At 48.1% G+C, this 21959-nt stretch overlaps 1 protein-coding gene across 7 annotated transcripts in view; it reads right to left on the bottom strand.

Annotated features, from left to right (window-relative positions):
• Positions 1-21959, bottom strand: part of STX1A (syntaxin 1A) — a 337512-nt gene that overhangs the window by 272391 nt on the left and 43162 nt on the right. For all 7 annotated transcript variants that reach the window (XM_084651118.1, XM_084651122.1, XM_084651123.1 and 4 more), the window contains exon 2: positions 1068-1145. In XM_084651118.1, the coding sequence (XP_084507244.1) occupies positions 1068-1145 (78 nt within the window). The remainder of the gene's footprint in view (positions 1-1067; positions 1146-21959) is intronic.

The following is a 21959-nucleotide window of genomic DNA, read 5'->3' on the forward strand; positions in this document are numbered from 1 at the left end:
CCCAGCTCATGCATTAGCATCAAGAATAATGGTTTTCCATCTGGGACACTGAATAATTCTGCTCCAGATGCACAAGTCAAACTGCAGACCAGCTTGCTCTTCTATAACTGCTGGATCCACAGGGTTAACCTTCTAGTCATTAAGGAAAACACACTTGGCCGATACACTGGGAGAGTAGACGTAGTGAGTGAGAAGGTGACCGTCACTGCACTTTAAGGAAGTTTGCTGATGTCTTGGGAAATGCAGTCAGGGTTGCATTATGCTGTTTTTCTGGGCTGCCTATCTAGAATACCTCTTCCTTCAATTCGCTGAGTGACTTTTCAATGGGGTTTTACATCCTACATTCAACTTTTGATAGACTGCCTAGAGATGTCTTCACCCCCCCAACACACTATGATAAAGGTGTTCTAAAAAGCTGCACGCATTGCTCACAGCCACCCACATGCCAGAATAGAACCTCCATTTGTAAGCCAGATATGTACAGAAAAAGTCAGCCAGTCCCATGCAGAGGGACTTCCAGGGTTGTTTTAGTGCCTTTCTGCTATAATCAAAGCACTGAGGCAAGAAAGGTTGCAGGGTTTGAGGCTTTCTGCTGCCCCAAAAGACAGTGGCTTTCCTCCACACTGGCATAGGGACATCTGTTCTAATTTACCAACAGTTGCTAAAGTTGTCCCTTTGGTTTCGAAGGATGCACCTGGAGGATCAAATTTCACATTACATCATAGGCTTTGTAATTGCACATTACAACATTGGCTCTGCTGTGAAGACTGCATGATACTAATCAATGCCTAAACCTTTATGGGGCATGCTCTGGGGTGTGACCGAGGAGGAGCTAACATAGGCTGAAGCCTGAGAATTGGCAGACCTCATGTCAACGAGTAAAAGACTCTGTTCCCACTGGCAATTCCTACACACGTGACTGTGACATCAACTGGAGGGCAGGGATGAGAACACAGGTGCCATGTATTCTGTGGCTAGAGTCCAGTGGGAGGTCAGGGAGAGAGCACCACTTAGAGTTCTGACCAGCAGCACAGCTCTGAGCTTCGCTGAGAGAACCAACATCTCACCTGTTCAAAGAACTCATCCATGAAGCGATCCCGGTCCACGCTAACGGTGACTTCATCATCATCATCACTGTCCTTAGCCTGTGCAGACACAAACACAGACATTAGCAAGATGCTCTCTACAAACTTCGCTGATCCATTCTAAGAACGTAGCCCAATGGCCCTCTCTCGAGTCAGCAGAACATGGGTTTCCATCTGAACTTTGCCTGGGAACAGGTTACTCCTGTGATGCGGGAGGTAAATGCTGACCCTTTAGAAGCTGTGGGGATTACTTAAATTAATGGAAAAGGAAAAACCCAGGAAAGAATCAATCCCTGGACACTGCATTTAGAGTGTTACTAAAAGGCTTAAGGAAATATCAAGATCAGGCTCACACACAGAGGCATGATGAAAATCACCACTGAAACTCATGGTCAAGTCTCTTAAGCTTTTTGTGCCTCAGTTTACCTTAGTGTAAAATAAGAATAATGATTTTTACATAGTGTGCTGAAAGGAATCATTTCATGTATAAGTAGGGGCATAGCAAGCAGATCGAGGGATGTGATCATCCCCCTCTATTCGACATTGGTGAGGCCTCATCTGGAGTACTGTGTCCAGTTTTGAGCCCCACACTACAACAAGGATGTGGATAAATTGGAGAGAGTCCAGCGAAGGGCAACAAAAATGATTAGGGGTCTGGAACACATGACTTATGAGGAGAGGCTGAGGGAACTGGGATTGTTTAGTCTGCAGAAGAGAAGAATGAGGGGGGATTTGATAGCTGCTTTCAACTACCTGAGAGGTGGTTCCAGAGAGGATGGTTCTAGACTATTCTCAGTGGTGGAAGAGGACAGGACAAGGAGTAATGGTCTCAAGTTGCAGTGGGGGAGGTTTAGGTTGGATATTAGGAAAAACTTTTTCACTAGGAGGGTGGTGAAACACTGGAATGCGGTACCTAGGGAGGTGGTAGAATCTCCTTCCTTAGAAGTTTTTAAGGTCAGGCTTGACAAAGCCCTGGCTGGGATGATTTAATTGGGGATTGGTCCTGCTTTGAGCAGGGGGTTGGACTAGATGACCTCCTGAGGTCCCGTTCAACCCTGATATTCTATGATTCTATGTCCTCATACACACAGCAGAGGACAGCTCAATGAAAACAACTGCTCCATGCACAAAGAGGATGTGTGACTAGTAAACATGGGGTAGAAAATAACACAGAATATAGTATAATCACAATATATAAATGGATGCTATGTTCACTTTTGGTGGTCCTATTGCAGTAAAACCTTAGCAGAAATAGAGGAGAGCAGGGTTCAGAGACAGGTGACCAAAATTAGAGATCTAGAAAGTCTTCAACATGAGGAGTTGTTATAGCTGTGTTGGTCCCAGCATATTAGAGAGACAAGGACTCGTGAATATCCTAGGATCAACATGGCTACAACACTGTACACAACAATGGAAGATATCGAACTCACCCACCTCCTCTTTAGTATGAGGAGACAGTTAAAAGATTTCATGCAGAGAGGAGACATGAGAGAGAGGAAATAATGAATGGGTAGGGAAGTTCCTATATACCTTTGCACTCTTGGAAAGGGGAGGTGCAATGAAATTGAAAGGGAACAAATTTAATACTAACAAAAAGAAAGATTCTCTTTTACTCAACACAGAATTCACCCATGAACTCCCTGCCACATGGTATCAGAGCCCAGGAGCTTACCAGGATCCTAGGAAGGGTTTGACATTCATGTGGGTAATGAGAATACTCACAAATACTGTAGACAGGATACAAACAGAAGGGCTCTAAACCCCAGTGCTTCAGTCTACAAGCCCACCATGAATTGTATGGAGTTAGGAAGACCCTTCCCATGAGCAGGTGATTCCAGAATTGTCTGTTATAGGGGTTTTTTACACCGTCTTCTACAGCAGCTGGTGCTGGGCACTGTCAAGCCATATCTGCACTACAAATGGGTGTGTTCTACAAGATAGCCAACACAGTGAAAATCCAAGACAAGACAAACTGACGTTTTACCTCAATATAACTGATTGAGGTGAACTCTAAACTCCCCCTTGGGTACACCTCAATCAGCTTCACCGTGATAAAACTACAGCTTGCCCAGTCTTCACCAGGATTCTCCACCATGTCGGCTGTCTCACTGTAAAAGCACATCTCTTTGGAGTGAAGACATGACCTTCAAGGTCAGATCCTGGAGTTCCCACTCCCCAATCTGATTCAGTCTGGCTGTTCCTAAATCTCTACTACAGGGGAGAGATTTCATCAAGCCATATTTGTAAAGCACTTTCAGACCCAATACACACACAGTGTAAGCACAAACTCTCATTGGCTATTATGGGGGCAAAAGCCTCTCCAGATGTTACTGACAGCACCTGTTTTGTTTCCAAGAGTATTGCTTATGGGCAGGTGTACCAAAATTCAGAACCTGAATGTACGTCACACAGAGGAGGAAGAGCCCAGCCCCGGAACAGCCTCTCTCAAGTGCAGACTCTGAGGCCCTTATCCTGCAGAGCTCTGCATTCAAGGCCACAGCTCCAGAAAGTAGCCTGTGACGTGAAGTAAGAGAACAATTTAGGCTTAACAGACTCTCACCCTAATCTGCTCAGCTAACAAGATGTGCTGAATCAGCACCAGACCTACAGGGCTATTAAACAAAAAGGAGACAGTCAAGAGAGCATTATGTGACCATACAAAGATACAGTTTACTGCCCGAACACCCCTCACACATAGCCCAGGGCACTCTGCAGCCACTCAGAGCTGCAGATACACTGAAGCACACAGATTGCTAAACGATCATATAAATGATTTCATCAAGCAAAGCAAATAACCCTCACACCTGAATGCTTAGGGATGGGAGGGGAAGGACCCCCCCAACCCCCCACATGGCAATCCTCCACCTCAATTGTATTATTCTGAGCGTGCTTTCACCCATCTGGTGCCCTCCTTCACATGTTCTTCCCTTTCCCTTCTCCTGATGGCCCAAGCCAAGGCAGTTTGTGGATAAACACTGATCTCTTCCCACTCATTCGCTTACTGATTTGTGGCAAGAAACACCCTACCTACTTTATCCATATGTCTGCACAGGATCCACAAACAAGCTTTGAACACAAATGAGGCTGTGTCCCGTGCACATGCTCCCATAATTATCAATTGCGCTGTATGTTTCGGGAGTTATTAGTACATCGTCTCCCAGAACTAGTATAATTGCCTGTTTTAGCCATTTGGTTTTTGTCCCACCAGATAACCTATTTGTTTTTCACTTTACTTAGGTTTCAGTGAGGACTCTCTATGTTGAATTAAGATGGACTGCATTTTCAAACTGCTAAATGGCTAGGAAGAATCTGAGACCAGTTAATAAGCCTGTCGCACTCTCTACACCTGTACATGACAGGGAAGATTTAATCAGAAAATTATCTGCCCAACTGAACACATTTTATGCCTTTACTTACAGTGAGCCCTGGTCTACACTAGGAGTTTAGGTCAAATTTAGCAGCGTTAAATCAATTTAACCTGCACCCGTCCACACGACTTTTTTTCGACTTAAAGGGCTTGTAAAATTGATTTCCTTACTCCACCCCCGACAAGGGGATTAGCGCTGAAATCGGCATTGCCGGATCGAATTTGGGGTACTGTGGATGCAATTTGACGGTATTGGCCTCCGGGAGCTATCCCAGGGTGCTCCATTGTGACTGCTCTGGACAGCACTCTCAACTCTGATGCACTGGCCAGGTAGATTGGAAAAGGCCCGTGAACTTTTGAATTCAAATTTCCTGTTTGGCCAGCTTGGCAAGCTGCAGGTGAGTGCAGAGCTCATCAGCAGAGGTGACCATGATGGAGTCCCAGAATCGGAAAAGAGCTCCAGTATGGACCGAACGGGAGGTACAGGATCTGATCGCTGTATGGGGAGAGGAATCTGTGCTATCAGAACTCCGTTCCAGTTTTCGAAATGCCAAAACATTTGTCAAAATCTCCCAGGGCATGAAGGACAGATGCCATAACAGGGACCCAAAGCAGTGCCGCAAGAAACTTAAGAAGCTGAGGCAAGCCTACCAGAAAACCAGAGAGGCAAACGGCCGCTCTAGGTCACAGCCCAAAACATGCCGCTTCTATGATGAGCTGCATGCCATTTTAGGGGGTTCAGCCACCACTACCCCAACCGTGTTGTTTGACTCCTTCAATGGAGATGGAGGCAACACGGAAGCAGGTTTTGGGGATGAGGAAGATGATGATGAAGTTGTAAATAGCTCACAGCAAGCAAGTGGAGAAACCGGTTTTCCAGACAGCCAGGAACTGTTTCTCACCGTGGACCTGGAGCCAGTACCCCCCGAACCCACCCAACGCTGCCTCTCGGACCCGCCAGGTGGAGAAGGGACCTCTGGTGAGTGTACCTTTTAAAATACTATACATGGTTTAAAAGCAAGCATGTTTAATGATTAATTTGCCCTGGCATTCGCAGCTCTCCTGGATGTACGCCCAAAGCCTTTGCAAAAGGTTACTGGGGAGGGCAGCCTTATTCCTTCCACCATGGTAGGACACTTTACCACTCCAGGCCAGTAGCACATAGTCGGGAATCATTGCAGAACAAAGCACTGCAGTGTATGTTTGCTGGCATTCAAACAACATCCGTTCTTTATCTCTCTGTGGGTATGTCTACACTACGAAATTAGGTCAAATTTTTGTAGAAGTTAGTTTTGTAGAAAGCGTTTTTATACAGTCGATTGTGTGTGTCCCCACATAAATGCTCTAAGTGCATGAAGTTGGCGGAGTGTGTCCACAGTACCGAGGCAACCGTCAACTTCCGGAGTCACAGTTCCCGCAGTCTCCGCTGCCCATTTAAATTCTGGGTAGAAATCCCAGTGCCTGATGGGGCTAAAACATTGTTGTGGGTGGTTCTGGGTACATATCGTCAGGCCCCCCCTTCCCTCCCTCCCTCCATGAGAGCAAGGGCAGACAATTGTTTTGCGCCTTTTTTCCCTGAGTTACCTGTGCAGACGCCATACCATGGCAAGCATGGAGCCCGCTCAGCTCATTGTCACCGTATGTCTCCTGGGTGCTGGCAGACGCGGTACTGCATTGCTACACAGCAGCAGCAACCCATTGCCTTGTGGCAGCAGACGGTGCAATAGGCCTGATAACCATAGTCATCGTATCTGAAGTACTGGCCGCCTCGGTAAGGTCAGTCAGAAGCGCCTGAGCAGATATGGGTGCAGGGACTAAATTAGGAGTGACTCGACCAGGTCGTTCTCTTTAGTCCTGCAGGCAGTCCTATTGTACCATCTTATAGTGAGCAGGCAGGAGATGTGGCTAGCAGTCCTATTGTACCATCTTCTGCCGGGCAGGCAGGAGATGACGATGGCTAGAAGTCCTTCTGCGCCGTCTGCTGACAGCCAAAGATGCAAAACATAGATGGAGTGGATCAAAATAAGAAATACACCAGATTTGTTTTGTATTCATTTGCTCCCCCCACCCTCCCTCTCTCCGTGAAGTCCTGCCTGAAATACCAGAAGGAGGGACAGCTCAGTGGGTTGAGCATTGGCCTGCTAAACCCAGGGGTTTGAGTTCAATCCTTCAGGGGGCCATTCTGTGTGACAGTTGTTTTTCTTTCTCCTTGATGTAAAGCCACCCCCTTTGTTGATTTTAATTCCCTGTAAGCCAACCCTGTAAGCCATGTCGTCAGTCACCCCTCCCTCCATCGGAGCAACAGCAGACAATCGTTCCACGCCTTTTTTCCGTGCAGACGCCATACCATGGCAAGCATGGAGCCTGCTCAGATCACTTTGGCATTTAGGAGCACATTAAACACCACGCGCATTATCCAGCAGTATATGCAGCACCAGAACCTGGCAAAGCGAAACCGGGAGAGTAGGCGACGTCAGCGCGGTGACGAAAGTGATGAGGACACGGACACAGACTTCTCTCAAAGCATGGACCCTGGCAATGGAGGCATCCTGGTGCTAATGGGGCAGGTTCATGCGGTGGAACACCGATTCTGGGCCTGGGAAACAAGCACAGACTGATGGGACCGCATAGTATTGTGGGTCTGGGATGATTCCCAGGGGCTGCGAAACTTTCGTATGTGTAAGGGCACTTTCACGGAACTTTGTGACTTGCTTTCCCCTGCCCTGAAGCGCATGAATACCAAGACGAGAGCAGCCCTCACAGTTGAGAAGCGAGTGGCAATAGCCCTGTGGAAGCTTGCAACGCCAGACAGCTACCGGTCAGTCAGAAATCAATTTGGAATGGGCAAATCTACTGTGGGGGCTACTGTGATGCAAGTAGCCAATGCAATCAAAGATCTGCTGACATCCCTGGGAAATGTGCAGGTCCTAGTGGATGGCTTTCCTGCAATGGGATTCCCTAACTGTGGTGGGGCCATAGACGGAACCCATATCCCAATCTTGGCACCAAGCCGGCGAGTACATAAACTGCAAGGGATACTTTTCAATAGTGCTGCAAGCACTGATGGATCACAAGGGACATTTCACCAACATCAAAGTGGGATGGCCAGGAAAGGTACATGATGCTCGCATCTTCAGGAACTCTGGTCTGTTTCAAAAGCTGCAGGAAGGTACTTTCTTCCCGGACCAGAAAATAACCTTTGGGGATGTTGAAATGCCTATAGTTATCCTTGGGGACCCAGCCTACCCCTTAATGCCCTGGCTCATGAAGCCATACAGAGGCACCTAGGACAGTCAGTCAGGAGCTACTCAACTACAGGCTAAGCAAGTGCAGAATGGTGGTAGAATGTGCATTTGGACGTTTAAAAGCGTGCTGGCGCAGTTTACTGACTTGGTTAGACCTCAGCAAAACCAATATTCCCACTGTTATTACTGCTTGCTGTGTGCTCCACAATATCTGTGAGAATAAGGGGGAGATGTTTATGGCGGGGTGGGAGGTTGAGGCAAATTGCCTGGCCGCTGTTACGCACAGCCAGACACCAGAGTGGTTAGAAGAGCACAGGAGGGCGCGGTGCGCATCAGAGAAGCTTTGAAAACCAGTTTCATGACTGGCCAGGCTACGGTGTGAAAGTTTTGTTTGTTTCTCCTTGATTAAAACCCCCACCCCTTGGTTCACTCTACTTCCCTATAAGCTTTCCACCCTCCCCTCCTCCCTTCGATCACCGCTTGCGGAGGCAATAAAGTCATTGTTGCTTCACATTCATGTATTCTTTATTAATTCATCACACAAATAGGGGGATAACTGCCAAGGTAGCCCGGGAGGGGTGGTGGAGGAGAGAAGCACTGCGAGAGGTGGTGGAGGAGGGGAGGACAAGGCCATACAGCATTTTAAAAGTTTAAAACTTTAAAACTTATTGAATGCCAGCCTTCTGTTGCTTGGGCAATCCTCTGGGGTGGAGTGGCTGGGTGACCGGAGGCCCCCCCACCGCGTTCTTGGGCGTCTGCGTGAGGAGGCTATGGAACTTAGGGAGGAGGGCAGTTGGTTACACAGGGGCTGAGCGGCGGTCTGTGCTCCTGCTGCCTTTCCTGCAGCTCAACCATACCCTTGAAACACATGCAGCTGGTGGAGAAAAAAAAAAGGGACAGTGGTATTTAAAAAGACACATTTTATAGAACAATGGGTACACTCTTTCACGGTAAACCTTGCTGTTAACATTAGATAAATAGCACATGTGCTTTCATTCCAAGGTCGCATTTTGCCTCCCTCCACTGTGTGGCTAGCCCCTCACCCTTCCTCCCTCCCCGAGGCGAACAGCGGGGAACATTTCTGTTCAGCCACAGGCAAACAGCCCAGCAGGAATGGGCACCTCTGAATGTGTTCTTAAGAAAAGCACCCTATTTCAACCAGGTGACCATGAATGATATCACTCTCCTGAGGATAACACAGAGAGATAAAGAACGGATGTTGTTTGAATGCCAGCAAACATACACCGCAATGCTTTGTTCTACAATGATTCCCGAGTACGTGCTACTGGCCTGGTGTGGTAAAGTGTCCTACCATGGTGGAAGGAATAAGGCTGCCCTCCCCAGTAACCTTTTGCAAAGGCTTTGGGAGTACATCCAGGAGAGCCGCAAATGCCAGGGCAAATTAATCATTAAACATGCTTGCTTTTAAACCATGTATAGTATTTTAAAAGGTACACTCACCAGAGGTCCTTTCTCCACCTGGCGGGTCCGAGAGGCAGCCTTGGGTGGGTTCGGGGGGTACTGGCTCCAGGTCCACTGTGAGAAACAGTTCCTGGCTGTCTGGAAAACCGGTTTCTCCACTTGCTTGCTGTGAGCTATTTACAACTTCATCATCATCTTCCTCGTCCCCAAAACCTGCTTCCATGTTGCCTCCATCTCCATTGAAGGAGTCAAACAACACGGTTGGGGTAGTGGTGGCTGAACCCCCTAAAATGGCATGCAGCTCATCATAGAAGCAGCATGTTTTGGGCTGTGACCCAGAGTGGCCGTTTGCCTCTCTGGTTTTCTGGTAGGCTTGCCTCAGCTTCTTAAGTTTCACGCGGCACTGCTTCGGGTCCCTGTTATGGCCTCTGTCCTTCATGCCCTGGGAGATTTTGACAAATGTTTTGGCATTTCGAAAACTGGAACGGAGTTCTGATAGCACAGATTCCTCTCCCCATACAGCGATCAGATCCCGTACCTCCCATTCAGTCCATGCTGGAGCTCTTTTGCGATTCTGGGACTTCATCATGGTCACCCTCTGCTGATGAGCTCTTCATGGTCTCCTCTGCTGATGAGCTTTGCACTCATCAATCCTGAAGCTGATGAGCTCTGCACTCATCAATCCTGAAGCACTTGCATGAGAGGAAAGTGATCAGGAACAGCCAGCATGGATTCACCAAGGGAAGGTCATGCCTGACTAATCTAATCGCCTTTTATGATGAGATTACTGGTTCTGTGGATGAAGGGAAAGCAGTGGATGTATTGTTTCTTGACTTTAGCAAAGCTTTTGACACGGTCTCCCATAGTATTCTTGTCAGCAAGTTAAGGACGTATGGGCTGGATGAATGCACTATAAGGTGGGTAGAAAGCTGGCTAGATTGTCGGGCTCAACGGGTAGTGATCAATGGCTCCATGTCTAGTTGGCAGCCGGTATCAAGTGGAGTGCCCCAAGGGTCGGTCCTGGGGCCGGTTTTATTCAATATCTTCATAAATGATCTGGAGGATGGTGTGGATTGCACTCTCAGCAAATTTGCGGATGATACTAAACTGGGAGGAGTGGTAGATACGCTGGAGGGGAGGGATAGGATACAGAAGGACCTAGACCAATTGGAAGATTGGGCCAAAAGGAATCTGATGAGGTTCAATAAGGATAAGTGCAGGGTCCTGCACTTAGGACGGAAGAACCCAATGCACAGCTACAGACTAGGGACCGAATGGCTAGGCAGCAGTTCTGCGGAAAAGGACCTAGGGGTGACAGTGGACGAGAAGCTGGATATGAGTCAGCAGTGTGCCCTTGTTGCCAAGAAGGCCAATGGCATTTTGGGATGTATAAGTAGGGGCATAGCGAGCAGATCGAGGGACGTGATCGTTCCCCTCTATTCGACATTGGTGAGGCCTCATCTGGAGTACTGTGTCCAGTTTTGGGCCCCACACTACAAGAAGGATGTGGATAAATTGGAGAGAGTCCAGCGAAGGGCAACAAAAATGATTAGGGGACTGGAACACATGAGTTATGAGGAGAGGCTGAGGGAGCTGGGATTGTTTAGCCTGCAGAAGAGAAGAATGAGGGGGGATTTGATAGCTGCTTTCAACTACCTGAAAGGGGGTTCCAAAGAGGATGGCTCTAGACTGTTCTCAATGGTAGCAGATGACAGAACGAGGAGTAATGGTCTCAAGTTGCAGTGGGGGAGGTTTAGATTGGATATTAGGAAAAACTTTTTCACTAAGAGGGTGGTGAAACACTGGAATGCGTTACCTAGGGAGATGGTAGAATCTCCTTCCTTAGAGGTTTTTAAGGTCAGGCTTGACAAAGCCCTGGCTGGGATGATTTAACTGGGAATTGGTCCTGCTTTGAGCAGGGGGTTGGACTAGATGACCTTCTGGGGTCCCTTCCAACCCTGATATTCTATGATTCTATGATTCTAAGTGGCGGGCTGAAGAGAGGGCTGAAGCTGAAAGGTGGAGGCAGCATGATGAGAGGAGGCAGGATTCAATGCTGAGGCTGCTGGAGGATCAAACTCATATGCTCCAACATATGGTTGAGCTGCAGGAAAGGCAACAGAAGCACAGACCGCCACTACAGCCCCTGTGTAACCAACCGTCCTCCTCCCCAAGTTCCACAGCCTCCTCACTCAGACGCCCAAGAACACAGTGGGGGGGCCTCTGGTCACCCAGGCACTCCACCCCAGAGGATTGCCCAAGCAACAGAAGGCTGGCATTCAATAAGTTTTTAAGTTTTAAACTTTTGAAGTGTTGTATGGCCTTGTCCTTCCCTCCTCCACCATCCCTCGCAGTGCTTCTCTCCTCCACCACCCCTCCCGGGCTACCTTGGCAGTTATCCCCCTATTTGTGTGATGAATTAATAAAGAATGCATGAATGTGAAGCAACAATGACTTCATTGCCTCCGCAAGCGGTGATCGAAGGGAGGAGGGGAGGGTGGTTAGCTTACAGGGAAGTAGAGTGAACCAAGGGGCGGGGGTTTTCAACAAGGAGAAAAACAGAACTTTCACACCGTAGCCTGGCCAGTCATGAAACTGGTTTTCAAAGCTCCTCTGATGCGCACTGCGCCTTCCTGTGCTCTTCTAACTGCCCTGTTATCTGGCTGCACGTAACGAGCAGCAAGGCAATTTGCGTCAACCTCCCACCCTGCCATAAACGTCTCCCTCTTACTCTCACAGATATTGTGGAGTGCACAGCAAGCAGTAATAATAGTGGAAATATTGGTTTTGCTGAGGTCTAACCAAGTCAGTAAACTGCGCCAGAGCGCTTTTAAACGTCCAAATGCACATTCTACCACCATTCTGCACTTGCTCAGCCTGTAGTTGAATAGCTCCTGACTACTGTCCAGGGTGCCTGTGTATGGCTTCATGAGCCAGGGTATGTAGGCTGGGTCCCCAAGGATAACTATAGGCATTTCAACATCCCCAATGGTTATTTTCTGGTCTGGAAAGAAAGTCCCTTCCTGCAGCTTTTGAAACAGACCAGAGTTCCTGAAGATGCGAGCATCATGTACCTTTCCCGGCCATCCCACGTTGATGTTGGTGAAACGTCCCTTTTGATCCACCAGTGCTTGCAGCACTATTGAAAAGTACCCCTTGCGGTTTATGTACTCTCCGGCTTTGTGTTCCGGTGCCAAGATAGGGATATGGGTTCCGTCTGTGGCCCCACCACAGTTAGGGAATCCTATTGCAGCAAAGCCATCCACTATGACCTGCACATTTCCCAGGGTCACTACCCTTGATAGCAGCAGATCTTTGATTGCGTGGGCTACTTGCATCACAGCAGCCCCCACAGTAGATTTGCCCACTCCAAATTGATTTCTGACTCACCAGTAGCTGTCTGGCATTGCAAGCTTTCACAGGGCTATTGCCACTCGCTTCTCAACTGTGAGGGCTGCTCTTATCTTGGAATTCTTGAGCCTCAGGGCAGGGGAAAGCAAGTCACAAAGTTCCATGAAAGTGCCCTTACACATACGAAAGTTTCGCAGCCACCGGGAATCGTCCCAGACCTGCAACACTGTGCGGTCCCATCAGTCTGTGCTTGTTTCCCAGGCCCAGAATCGGCGTTCCACCGCATGAACCTGCCCCATTAGCACCATGATGCTCGCATTGCCAGGGCCCATGCTTTGAGAGAACTCTGTGTCCGTGTCCTCATCACTCTTGTCACCGTGCTGACATCGCCTACTCTCCCGGTTTCGCTTTGCCAGGTTCTGGTGCTGCATATACTGCTGGATAATGCGCGTGGTGTTTAATGTGCTCCTAAACGCCAAAGTGATCTGAGCAGGCTCCATGCTTGCCATGGTATGGCATCTGCACGGATAAAAGGCGCGGAACGATGTTCTGCTGTTGCTCTGATGGAGGAAGGGGCGACTGACGACATGGCTTACAGGGTTGGCTTACAGGGAATTAAAATCAACAAAGGGGGTTGCTTTACATCAAGGAGAAAGAAAAACAACTGTCACACAGAATGGCCCCCTCAAGGACTGAACTCAAACCCCTGGGTTTAGCAGGCCAATGCTCAACCCACTGAGCTGTCCCTCCCCCCAGTATTTCAGGCAGGACTGAATCTCCATTAAACTTTTCAAGGTGCCCCTGACAGACCTCACCGAAACGATTGCCGGCTGTTGATTTCATGGAGGGAGGGAGGGGAGGGAGCAAATGAATACAAAACAAATCTGGTGTATTTCTTGTTTTGATCCACTCCATCTATCTTTTACATCTTTGGTTGGCAGCAGATGGTGCAGTAGGACTGCTAACCATCCACATCTCCTGCCTACTTACCATAAGATGGTACAATAGGACTGCCTGCAGGACTAAAGAGGATGACCTGGTTGAGTCACTCCTAATTTAGTCCCTGCACCCATATCTGCTCAGGCGCTCCTGACCGACCTTACCCAGGCGGCCAGAAGCACTTCAGATACGATGACGATGGTTATCAGGCCTATTGCACCGTCTGCTGCCACAAGGCAATGGGTTGCTGCTGCTGTGTAGCAACGCAGTACTGCATCTGCCAGCACCCAGGAGACATAGGGTGACAGTGCTTGCCATGGAATGGCGTCTGCACAGGTAACTCAGGAAAAAAGCGCGAAACGACTGTCTGCCGTTGCTTTCACGGAATGAGGGAGGGAGGGCCTGACGACATGTACCCAGAACCACCCGCGACAATGTTTTTTGCCCCATCAGACATTGGGATCTCAACCCAGAATTCCAATGGGCGGCAGAGACTGCGGGAACTGTGGGATAGCTACCCACAGTGCAACACTCTGGAAGTTGACACTAGCCTCGGTACTATGGAAGCACTCTGCAGAGTTAATGCACTTAATGCACTTAGAGCATTTTGTTTGGGGACACACACAATCGACTATATAAAAACAATTTCTAAAAAACCAACTTCTATAAATTCCACCTAATTTCGTAGTTTAGACATACCCTTAGTGTTATACAAAGGGTAGGTCGACACCGGAACAAAAGACCCGCGACACATCACACATCACCACCTGGCTCAGTTGACTTGGACTCACTGGACTCAGGCTCAGGAGCTAAAAATTGCAGTATAGACATTCGGAGTCAGGCTTGAGCCCTTCGTCCATGGCATGGTCCCAGAGCTCGGGCTCCAGGCCGAGTGTCTACATAGTGATTTTACAACCCTGCAGGCCAAGCCCCGTGAGCCCAAGTCAGCTGACCCCTGCTAGCCACAGGTGTTCATTTGCCGTGTAGACATACCTTAAATAACACTGTAACCCAACCCCAAGGTGTGGGTGAAGCCTTCTCCCTTTTCTACTCTGGGTTCACCTATAACAACACCTGCTGCCTCCACCAAAGGAAACCCCTCCTAATGCAGAGAACACAGGGGGCTTGTCCCTTGGGGAAAATATTAAATACACAATCTGATACACAATCACATCAGCTCCAAGGGGCTCCTATCCACCTTCTGTATCTCTTTTCTGAGATGACATGAACATCTCTCTCAGGTGGCAATATTTCTAAGGCACACAGCACCAAGGTATCTAGGTCCCATGAGACTGAATCGGAGCAGACTGCTGGGTCTGTGTGCGCCCCGGCAGGGAGATAATTCACCTAAAATACCTGTTTCTTTACCAATGTTTCAACCCCCAAAGCACTCAGTGCTCACTGTTAAAAACATACCCACACAATGAGAGGACCCCATTATACCAAATACACATGAATACTGGGTCGGGGAAAGGGGCCTCAACATCATTCTAACTCTGAAGACATCGTCTGTAACACCCTGAGGGGTCATGGCACCCCTGTCAAGTGTAATCTACAAAGCCTCATGGGGACAGGCCGACTTGGGACGTTCCGATAGTGATGGAGACAAATTAGCTGAAGAGGATTCAGAGTAACAGCCGTGTTAATCTGTATTCGCAAAAAGAAAAGGAGTACTTGTGGCACCTTAGAGACTAACCAATTTATTTGAGCATAAGCTTTCGTGAGCTACAACTCACTTCATCGGATGCATACTGTGGAGTTTCCCCAGTATGCATCCGATGAAGTGAGCTGTAGCTCACGAAAGCTTATGCTCAAATAAACTGGTTAGTCTCTAAGGTGCCACAAGTACTCCTTTTCTTTTAGCTGAAGAGGAGAACACATCAGAAATGGGAGTGAGACAGCGTGAGAGACAGGCAGTCTTGTGAATTCCTTTTATTTACCTTTTAGCGATATGACTGTATTTTCTGTTTGCACAAATTTTCCAGGCTGCCACACTGCACTGTGCGGACCCCTGCAGCTAGCAAATGCATTTCGTTTCACTAGAAGGGACAAGCAACTGCATTTTGGGAGATTCACATCAGCAGCTCCTCCACTCAGTGCTCCATATTACCCTGTGGCTTGCTGCAGAATTTTGGGATGTGTGGGTCCCCCAGTCAGCTAAATCCTTGCACATCCAACATGTGTTCTCAAGAGCAGATTCCCAGTTTAACCAGCAAACTTCACATGCAGTTTTGGCAAGACAAGGAATGGAAGATGACAAATACTAATGTCTGCCAAAGCCAATCCCCCTTCAATGTCAGGAAGCTGTTTGGATGTGAGGAAAACATGCCCCTTTAATCCTGACAAATGATCCTTGAACACTGCTGTAGAGAAAGGTGAAATAAATCCAAGGTCCCTAACCAATATACCCCAGCAGAAGTTACCATCCAAGCTCCAAATTAAGGGCCCCATCCAGATGCTCACAAAGTTCAACAGAAGCAGGATGCCATCCAGGGCCTGTTTAATATTGAGCATGGTCGACAACTCATCATGATTTGCATCTAATGCCATTTACACACCAAGATACTGAGTAAAATTTTCCCAAATACTTACGTGATTTAGTTGACCACATTTTCAAAAGTGACTGAGGCCTGGTCTACACTGCAAAGTTAGATCAATGGTGTGTGTCCACCTAGCTGGGCATGTGTCTATGTAACGTTGACAGACCCCGGTCATTGGCGGGCGGGATTGAACCAGGAACCTCTGGAGCTTAGTGCATGAGCCTGTACGGCAGGAGTGGCCAATCTGCGGCTCCGGAGCCACGTGCGGCTCTTCAGATGTTAATTCGCGGCTCCTTGTCTAGGCCCCGACTCCGGGGCTGGAGCTACAGGCACCAACTTTCCAACGTGCCGGGGGGTGCGCACGGCTCAACCCCTGGCTCTGCCACAGGCCCTGCCCCTGCCACAGGCCCTGCCCCCACTCCACCCCTTCCCGCCCCTCCCCGAGCCTGTCATGCCCTCGCTCTTCCCCCCTCCCCTCTCCCCCAGCAGGCCTCCTGCACGCCATGAAACTGTTGATTGGGAGCTGCAGAGAGGGAGGGGGAAACGCTGATCGGCAGGGCTGCTGACGTATCACTGTGGCTCTTTGGCCATGTACATTGGTAAATTCTGGCTCCTTCTCAGGCTCAGGTTGGCCACCCCTGGTCTACAGCATGAGCTGAAAGCCAACTGGTTGTTAGCTAAGGCTGTAGAGCATAGAATCATAGAATATCAGGGTTGGAAGGGACCTCAGGAGGTCATCTAGTCCAACCCCCTGCTCAAAGCAGGACCAATCCCCAATTAAATCATCCCAGCCAGGGCTTTGTCAAGCCTGACCTTAAAAACTTCTAAGGAAGGAGATTCTACCAGACTCGTTTTATCTCTCTAAGTGGTCTTGGTGCTACTAGATGGGACAAAAAGAAAAGGAGTACTTGTGGCACCTTAGAGACTAACCAGTTTATTTGAGCATGAGCTTTCGTGAGCTACAGCTCACTTCAGCGGATGCATGCCGTGGAAACTGCAGAAGACATTATATATACACAGAGACCATGAAACAATGGGACAGATGGTACAGACACCACACCCAGAAAGTGTGTGGGTTACATCTACACTCAAATTTGTCTCTCACCAATGTAAGCTCTCTATTACGCGGACTTAGCAACCCCCTCTTCCCGACTGGCACTGAGCCATGGTCAAGGCACTGAGTTCAACGCAACATGAATGGAGACGTGTTATCAACCAGAACAGTCCTCTAACAGCTGACCCACAATACCCGACACCGACCACTCTCCCAACTGTGAATTTTATTCCTGGGAGACACAGAGAGCAGAAACCCCACTTCCCACCCCAAAACCCCATGAATTTCTGAAATGCGTTTTTCTGATTGTTCAGCTTGGTGAGTACGTCAAGCAGCTCTCCCTTGTTGTGTGCAGCTGCCCTGCTGACCATGCCAGCTACATGCTCCAGACACACTCCAGCCTGGAGCAGACAGGAGACAGTGGATCTCGTGGGCCTGTGCAGGCACAGCTACAAACCAGCCATAGAAATGCAAACATCTACAAACAGATTGCACAGGGGGTGCAAGCAAAAGGATATGACAGGGACCAGCATCAGTGGCACATGAAAGCAAAGGAACTTTGCCAGGAATACCACAAAGACAGGGAGGCCAACAGTCGATCTGGTGCCTGGGCCCAGAAGCAGCACTTCACCATTTGTAGCTGCTCCATGAATGACACACAGCTTGAACTGGTTCTCGCTATGCCCAACAGAAGTCTGCCTGCCAGGAAATCGTCATGGTTTCCGTGGTGCTTCTTGCAGCTCTGCAAATATCAGAGGATTGTGCGTCCTGTGTTTGCCATGCTCATGACAACACTACAGAGCTGTGCAGACTCTATGTGCTGTCAGAGATGGTGGACAGCAACAAGTCCCAGGCAGGTTTTGGGGATTTTAAAAATAGGCACAAAAATTGTGTGCTAGAGATGGCGTTGTGGGAGAAAGTTCCATGCTGGGAACTTGACCCCGCACTTTCAGTCACCCCTGCGGGCCCCATTTCTGCCCCACCATGCATTGCCAAAACTTCCCAAAAGACACTGCACTGGACGGGGAAAGCTGCACACTGGAATATCTACCCATGCTGTATCACCCTGTGCATCAAACCAAGCACTCCCGGTGGCATGCGCCGAGCTGACACATGGAGCTATGGAAGCTTACACACAAGTGATATACTAACTGAAGCAGCTTTATGCCTATGTAAAGTCTGTAGTGTAGAAAGGCCCTTGGGCACTTTAAGTGTCACTGAAAATCAATAGGACTTGGGCTTCGAAATCACAGTGTTTCTGAAAATTTTACCCACTGTATCCCCGACATCCAAATAACTGTTCTTTTCTTTCCCTTACCATTAATAGAACTGACTTTGCCAATGGAAGGTTCAAAATCAAAGTAACGTTGTTTCAGAAATTCCACTGCATTTTTCATGCTAATATTGCTGTAGTGGTGCATTTTTTTTCTTTAGTTATTCTCTTTTGTATGCTACACAACTCCCACACCTCCTCCAACGAGCCCTTTGAAATACGCCTGTTCTGTGATGCCTTCCCAACTGCAATGATCCCTTTCCTCTCCTTAACAGCCTCATTGTTACAGCTCAGAGCAGGCAACCTGTGATGTGCCTGGTAAGGCTCTCCCACTGGACGGCGTCACATATGCATACAACACTGCATATATTAGAAGAAAACTCGGAAATTCAAGAGTCATCTCAAATGGTTTCATTATTTAATTCTGCCACAATGATGCAGCAGCTAGAAGAATCTACTGGTCCCATGATCCTGCCAAGTCAGAGTCAGTACTTAGGGAGACCTCCAGGGAACAAGTAGACCCTGCAATAAGTAGTGTTGGTGATTCACTTGTTAGACCTCTTCCTTTCCAGTTAAGGCAGACTCAGTCTGTGCTGTGTAGGCCTGCAGTTCAAAAGTAGCCTTGCTTCTCTGCACTCAGTCTGCCTCCTGAGAGCTTGCTGTATATTACACTAATCCTTCGTCAGCAGAGATACAATGGCACTGTGTGTAAGAGCTGAGGTGCTAGCCCTCCCGTCTTGGCCAAATTCCATGTTGATAATTACATTCTGCTTCCCTAAATTCCACTGGCTGTTTCAGGATTCATCTTCATGTCCATGCCTGCTGCACACTGTTGCACGTTTACAGCTGCCACTTTATCACCAATGAAAGAACATGACTATCAGGAAGAAGTGAGAATACAGGGCTGCCGGGGAGGATAAAGGGATATTCTAGCTCCCGAATTTGATAAGAAACTAGCATTTATGTTGAACACTGCAGCCATTTTCCTCTGAATGCTCGCTTGCTGCATGTAAAACAACTAAACAAGGTTTTTTGCTCTAAATTTCAATTTTAAAAATTACATTATCCTGGCTAAGTCAAATCTCCCTTACTAGTCTGTTGTTCTCTTAGTATTATTTTTGATTGAGTATTTTGCTTATGAAGTCTTTATAAAGGACAATGTTTCAAACAGATAATTTCCCCCATGCACACTATATTCCCCTGTATCTATAGGAGTTTATATTATTTCAAACTAACACATTACAGTTTAGTAAGGAATTGTCACATTCCACTGGAGAATGAAATTATTTGTAGTATATTTTATATATTCACTTATCCCTTACTTACATCGTGTGTTGTGAGGCTGAACTAACTAAAGAGCTGTTAGACCCATGGATGAAAGGCCTTTAAGAAGAGCAGAACCAGAACCCCAGAAGGAAATTAGGTCTAAAGCTATTTGGGACAGAAACCGTGCCTCTTCCATGTTCTGAAAAATGCCCCACACTTTCCAGGTGCATGTAAAACAATAAACAAATGGAAAGGTATGCTTTGTCAGCCCTTTGTACAGGTTAGTTTGGTGGTACTGAAATTTACATTTGCTCCTGTGTGGACATTCTTCCACATGTCAACTTAGAGTAATAGCTGAGGGAAACCATGTCAGAGAACTGGTCAGTAATGTTTGGTGTGATCTGTGATACTGGTGGACCAGGGGCCAGCTAAAGCCAAGGTCTCTGTGTCTCAACTGAACACAAATACACAGAAGTGTGTTTTAGAAGTGTGAGCAACAGGAGTGATGTAGTGGTGGGAGTCTGCTATAGACCACCGGACCAGGGGGATGAGGTAGATGAGGCTTTCTTCCGGCAGCTCGCGGAAGCTACTAGATCGCATGCCCTGGTTCTCATGGGTGACTTTAATTTTCCTGATATCTGCTGGGAGAGCAATACAGCAGTGCATAGACAATCCAGGAAGTTTTTGGAAAGCACAGGGGACAATTTCCTGGTGCAAGTGCTAGAGGAGCCAACTAGGGGGGGAGCTTTTCTTGACCTGCTGCTCACAAACTGGGAAGAATTAGTAGGGGAAGCAAAAGTGGATGGGAATCTGGGAGGCAGTGACCATGAGTTGGTTGAGTTCAGGATCCTGACACAGGGAAGAAAGGTAAGCAGCAGAATACGGACCCTGAACTTCAGGAAAGCAGACTTCGACTCCCTCAGGGAACGGATGGCCAGGATCCCCTGGGGGACTAACATGAAGGGGAAAGGAGTCCAGGAGAGCTGGCTGTATTTCAAGGAATCCCTGTTGAGGTTACAGGGACAAACCATCCCGATGTGTCGAAAAAAAAGTAAATATGGCAGGCGACCAGCTTAGCTTAACGGTGAAATCCTAGCGGATCTTAAGCATAAAAAAGAAGCTTACAAGAAGTGGAAGGTTGGACGTATGACCAGCGAAGAGTATAAAAATATTGCTCGGGCATGTAGGAATGATATCAGGAGGGCCAAATCGCACCTGGAGCTGCAGCTAGCGAGAGATGTTAAGAGTAACAAGAAGGGTTTCTTCAGGTATGTTGGCAACAAGAAGAAAGCCAAGGAAAGTGTGGGCCCCTTAATGAATGAGGGAGGCAACCTAGTGACAGAGGATGTGGAAAAAGCTAATGTACTCAATGCTTTTTTTGCCTCTGTCTTCACAAACAAGGTCAGCTCCCAGACTGCTGCCCTGGGCATCACAACATGGGGAATAGATGGCCAGCCCTCTGTGGAGAAAGAGGTGGTTAGGGACTATTTAGAAAAGCTGGACATGCACAAGTCCATGGGGCCGGACGAGTTGCATCCGAGAGTGCTGAAGGAATTGGCGGCTGTGATTGCAGAGCCATTGGCCATTATCTTTGAAAACTCATGGCGAACCGGGGAAGTCCCGGAGGACTGGAAAAAGGCTAATGTAGTGCCAATCTTTAAAAAAGGGAAGAAGGAGGATCCTGGGAACTACAGGCCAGTAAGCCTCACTTCAGTCCCTGGAAAAATCATGGAGCAGGTCCTCAAAGAATCAATCCTGAAGCACTTACATGAGAGGAAAGTGATCAGGAACAGTCAGCATGGATTCACCAAGGGAAGGTCATGCCTCACTAATCTAATCGCCTTCTATGATGAGATTACTGGTTCTGTGGATGAAGGGAAAGCAGTGGATGTATTGTTTCTTGACTTTAGCAAAGCTTTTGACGCTGTCCCCCACAGTATTTTTGTCAGCAAGCTAAAGAAGTATGGGCTGGATGAATGCACTATAAGGTGGGTAGAAAGTTGGCTAGATTGTCGGGCTCAACGGGTAGTGATCAATGGCTCCATGTCTAGTTGGCAGCCGGTGTCAAGTGGAGTGCCCCAGGGGTCGGTCCTGGGGCCGGTTTTGTTCAATATCTTCCTAAATGATCTGGAGGATGGTGTGGATTGCACTCTCAGCAAATTTGCGGATGATACTAAACTGGGAGGAGTGGTAGATACGCTGGAGGGCAGGGATAGGATACAGAGGGACCTAGACAAATTGGAGGATTGGGCCAAAAGAAATCTGATGAGGTTCAACAAGGATAAGTGCAGAGTCCTGCACTTAGGACGGAAGAACCCAATGCACAGCTACAGACTAGGGACCGAATGGCTAGGCAGCAGTTCTGCGGAAAAGGACCTAGGGGTGACAGTGGATGAGAAGCTGGATATGAGTCAGCA

The sequence above is a fragment of the Lepidochelys olivacea genome (genome assembly GCF_965140295.1).
Source record: "Lepidochelys olivacea isolate rLepOli2 genome assembly, chromosome: 17".
Taxonomy (NCBI): domain Eukaryota; kingdom Metazoa; phylum Chordata; order Testudines; family Cheloniidae; genus Lepidochelys; species Lepidochelys olivacea.